The 4,439-nt window shown below is 40.9% G+C and overlaps 1 protein-coding gene across 1 annotated transcript; it reads left to right on the forward strand.

Annotated features, from left to right (window-relative positions):
* Nucleotides 1–2,405: 2,405 nt before the first annotated feature.
* On the forward strand, nucleotides 2,406–2,888 carry LOC106013149. The gene has a single exon (XM_013088117.1). It carries the CDS (start codon nucleotides 2,406–2,408, stop codon nucleotides 2,886–2,888), a length of 483 nt encoding a protein of 160 aa, XP_012943571.1.
* The last annotated feature ends 1,551 nt before the right edge of the window (nucleotides 2,889–4,439 follow it).

Below are 4,439 nucleotides of genomic sequence, written 5' to 3' on the forward strand. Positions count from 1 at the left end.
CACAATAATATTCTCAGGACAGGTGTTGGGGGAGACTCACCTCTTAGACTTAGAGAGGAAAACTGATCGCTTTTCTACCTGATTAATTTGTGAGGCAGTGTGGGGGAAACAGACGTTCGTCAAAATAAGGAAAGTGAAGAAACTGGCATTTTCTCGCAGGTTTTAGAATTTTTATTGAAGTTTTGTGTTTTGACTCGATACCTTTCATGCCCTTTAAAGAACAAATTTAAGTGTGGATTTTATTGAAAAATGTTGATTAAAGGCATAAAAGATGTAAATTTTCAGTTTCCAGTAAATACATGTACAAGTTGTACGAGCTGAAACAACCCGCAGTCCATGTGCCATTAAAGGCACAGTTTTAACATAGTCAAATAGATTACGTGTGGCTATATACGGGGAAGAGGACGGTCCCCATATCTTAAGCCACGCCTTTTATTCACCCATTGCAAGATCCCAAAACGAGCCACTGAGTTGAGAGAGTTGTGATTGGCCTTTGTTGGATTTCCCGGAGGCCATACTGTAACAGTGGGCTCTCGTGGCCTAGAGGTTAAGGTGTTGGCCTCTCATTCAAAGGTCCCGGGTTCGATTCCGGGTAGCGACCAAAAAATTATCTTCTCTAAAATTGTCTCCTTTCACACCCTTTCCTCATCTCTAACAATGTTCTGTTGTCTGCTTTCATTTCCACTTTCTGCCCCCACCCCCTCACCTCTTTTGCCCCCTCTTCTGGGCTCCTGACTCTTTCTGCAGCCTTTCTACTGCTACTCCTTGGCTCCTCCACCCGGGCAAAATTCAAAATTTCCTACCAACTGAAAATATTAGGTGTGTCCCGCGCGCTCATATGACCTATGCAGTTGCGAGCGCCGTAAAACACTTTACAAAAACAAAAAAACAATACTGTAACATTTCTTCTGTATTCATGTTTCTTTGAAAATCTCTTGTTTTCTTTTAACTCTCAGGTCTTGGAGTGTGGGAAACTGACCACATTTTTGTTGTTGTTGCTGTTTTTTTTTTTATTTCTTGCCGTTCTCAGTTATTAAAAAGGAGAACATGGAAGGGGAGTGAAGTTGGGGGGGGGGGGGGGGGAAGGCGGGGGTCTAAAAGTGAGCGGTGTACGTACACAAAGGATGTCGAGGAGAGGAGAGTTTGGGGGGAAGGGAAATGGGGTAAGGGGGGAGGGGGGTAGGTAAATTAGCGCTTTTGGTGGGAAAAGAGGAGAGTGGGAGGACGGGAGATATTTGGGGTAATGTGTTAAGGGTTTGTTTAGTAGGGATTATTCCTTTAAAAGTATATATTCAACCAACATTAATCTATCTTTGGAGTGACTGAAAATGCACTATTATTTCCAGCGTGACTTGGAGTGCGTTCAAAATGGTCTTGATTCTGGAGCCGACAAACAAACACACATACAGACACACATAATATAGATACTGGTTGTGTCGGCAGAGAATATTAGATTCACTCTAAAAACATTCTGGTAACGCTCAACAGTATGACACTCAAAACAAGGCTCCTACATTTTGTACCAAGCAAAGAACGGAAAAGGTCTGTTGTAAACCCTCTGACCAAAGTGTAACTTCAAGAGCTGACTGTTGCTTATCGTAGTTTCTGTACTTTTGTTTAGAAGGCCTCTATTCTTTATTTCTTGTGTTGTGGTAGTTATAAAGGCATTAATAAACATACAGGGTAAATATAATGAGGATAAATCTTTGAAGCTCGAAATTTATGAAAGGAGAGAAGTGTTTAGAAAGACTTGAATTTCTTGTTATCTGCTGGGTACTCTTAGGATATAAGCATATTATATTATTTTGAAGAGAGCAAACGGAAAATTGTTATTTCGATAGGCGTATTTCTTTATTTTTAATTTATCCACATTGATACTGTTCTCTTCATTACAAAACTCGTCTTTTCCCTCTCAGTTTTCACGGGCTTGGGACCGTCACAGAGTACACAGTACACTGAGGCCTGATTAAAAAGACAGCACTACCGAGCGCTCACGTCTGGGGGAGTTAGTGTTAAGGGTTGGGTTATGGTTAGTTTATATAAACTAGTCAACAAAAGTTAAGGAACGTACTGTAAAAACAGTGATATATTTGCATGCATTCTTTCGAGGTTTTATTTTTACTAGTAAAACTAGATATTGGTGAAATGTTACTCTATGACTAATGGGCTTATACACACCAGGGTTTGAAGTGCACGTGACTCCTGTGCGATGAGCTGGGGAGGGGGCAAAAAGGTCCAATGTTTTCCAATTATCGATGTTTATTCTCTCGCTCTAACCGTCAGGAAAAATTATGAACGCTCAAAAATCAGTTTTCAAATGCAAGATTCATGTCTCGTGAGTGACTTGCACTCGCTCATTTGCACTGTGGATACACCATTCTGCTGCTGTAGGGCTAAGCATAAACATGCCTCCTCGACAGAAATTGTCTGATGTAAACAAAGGACGAGACATTGCTTGGGTACAAGATGGTGTTTCACTCCGACAAGTTGCTACACGTCCTCGAGTGTCCGTTTCTGTCATTTCACGGCTGATTCAGCGTGCCAACACCACTGGTAGTGCCCAAGAGCGACCCAGATCAGGTCGACCAAGAACCACTAATGCAAGGGAAGACCGATTCATTCATAGACAGGCTCTGCAGTCGAGATCCGCTTCTGCAAATCGCATCCAGACACGGCTGAGAGCGGCAACTCGTGTTAACATTAGTTGTCAGACCGTACGAAGACGTCTTCATGAGTTTGGACTTAATGCACGTCGACCAGCAGTCCGTCAGCATCTCACCTCAGCACACAAGGCTTGCCTTTTGCCGACGCCATGTAAGATGGACACGTTACCAGTGGGCAAACATTCTCTTCAGCGACGAGTCCCGGTTCTCTTTGCATCACAATGACGGTCGTATCAGGGTTTGGAGGCGACCCGGAGAGCGGCTCCTCGATGCAGCCGTCAGAAAAGTGATGCATTTTGGAGGTGGTTCTGTGATGCTTTCAGTCTGAACCACTGAACACCTCTGTACCATGTGCAAGGCAACCTCACTGCAATACGTTCCCAAGATGAGATACTCCGTCCACTAGCACTACCTACTCTGCAGCAGATGGGACCACACGCGGTATACCAGGATGACAACGCCGGACCTCATAGAGCGTTGCTCGTCCAAAACTTCGTGCAGCTGGCTGGCATTAACCTAATGGACTGGCCAGCCTGCAGTCCAGACTTGAGTCCCATAGAAAACCTCTGGTATGAGCTGCAGCGTCGAGTCAGAGACAACCATCCCCCTCCAGGAGACACGCAGCAACTGTTTCAGATGCTGCAGGCAGAGTGGCAGGGGATGCCTCAGAGAGTGTTCACCAAACTCATGAGCTCGATGAGGAGCCGGTGTACTGAGTGTCAGGACGATCATGGTGGGCATACTCATTATTGAAATCATCTGAACGGTTTTGTTTTTGTTGTAGTCAGAAGTTAAAATAACTTCGAAACCACTTGACAATTTTGGGTTTTGGGATTTTAACCCCTACCAAACTAAATTAGCTTTTCAAGCAAGTTAAAAAGGAATAACTTAATTTTCTTTTTTGTTACTTACTATACACATGTTGAATAAAATGTGTGCAAAATGTCATTGCATGTTGAAGTTTGCTTTCGAAGTTATACACTTTTTCTCAAATGTTCCTTAATTTTTGTTGACTAGTTTTAGAATATTTAGTTAGTGTTAGATAATTAGTAGTTGGCGATGGTCTGTTTGTGGTTATTGTTGGTTAGTTAGTGGTTAAAGTAGTTAATGGTAGAGTTGGATAGAGTTTACTTTCGGTTTGTCAGCGGTTAATAAGTGTTAGATAATTGTTGGCACTGATTAGTTAGTAGTTGTCGCAGGTTTGTCCTTTGTTGATGGAGTCAGTAATTGTTTTATGTCAGGATTTTGTTAGATAAGATGTAATGATGGTTAGATAGTGTTTTAGAATTGGTTAGCTGGTTTTTTTATAATTAGCATTACTCAGTTATGGTTTTATAATTAATAACGAGTAGTTAATATTGTTATGTTAAAGTGAATGTTCATTACTAAGTGCTCCTTTCTGAATAAGTTTATAGTCTGTTTTTAATTTAATTTAATTTAGCGTTTGTTAGTTTGTGGAGTATATTTAGTAAATATTGGTTTCTTTGTATCGAGTGTTAGTTAATAAGTTTATGGAAATTTATTAGTGCCCTTGGTTGATCTTTAAAAAAATAATGTTATTGCTATCAATGTTAAACTCCAAAAGGTGCCAAAGAAATGTTATTTAAAAAATTAAGATGAAAAAAGGCTAAGAATTGGATCGCGCTATATTTGTTCATAAGATCATAAGAAAGAAAAATTAGTATTAAGTTAGTTAATAAAAAGAAAAATGTTGCGACAACCAAAGGTCCGTGTTTCTCACAAACTCTCCATAATTCCCCTGAGCTTCTCGCGAGT

Source organism: Aplysia californica, unplaced genomic scaffold, assembly GCF_000002075.1.
Source record: "Aplysia californica isolate F4 #8 unplaced genomic scaffold, AplCal3.0 scaffold00688, whole genome shotgun sequence".
Lineage (NCBI taxonomy): Eukaryota > Metazoa > Mollusca > Gastropoda > Aplysiida > Aplysiidae > Aplysia > Aplysia californica.

Excerpts from the sequence above, each read along its gene's own strand:
- LOC106013149 (XM_013088117.1), top strand. The coding sequence starts at position 2,406 with ATGCCTCCTCGACAGAAATTGTCTGATGTAAACAAAGGACGAGACATT.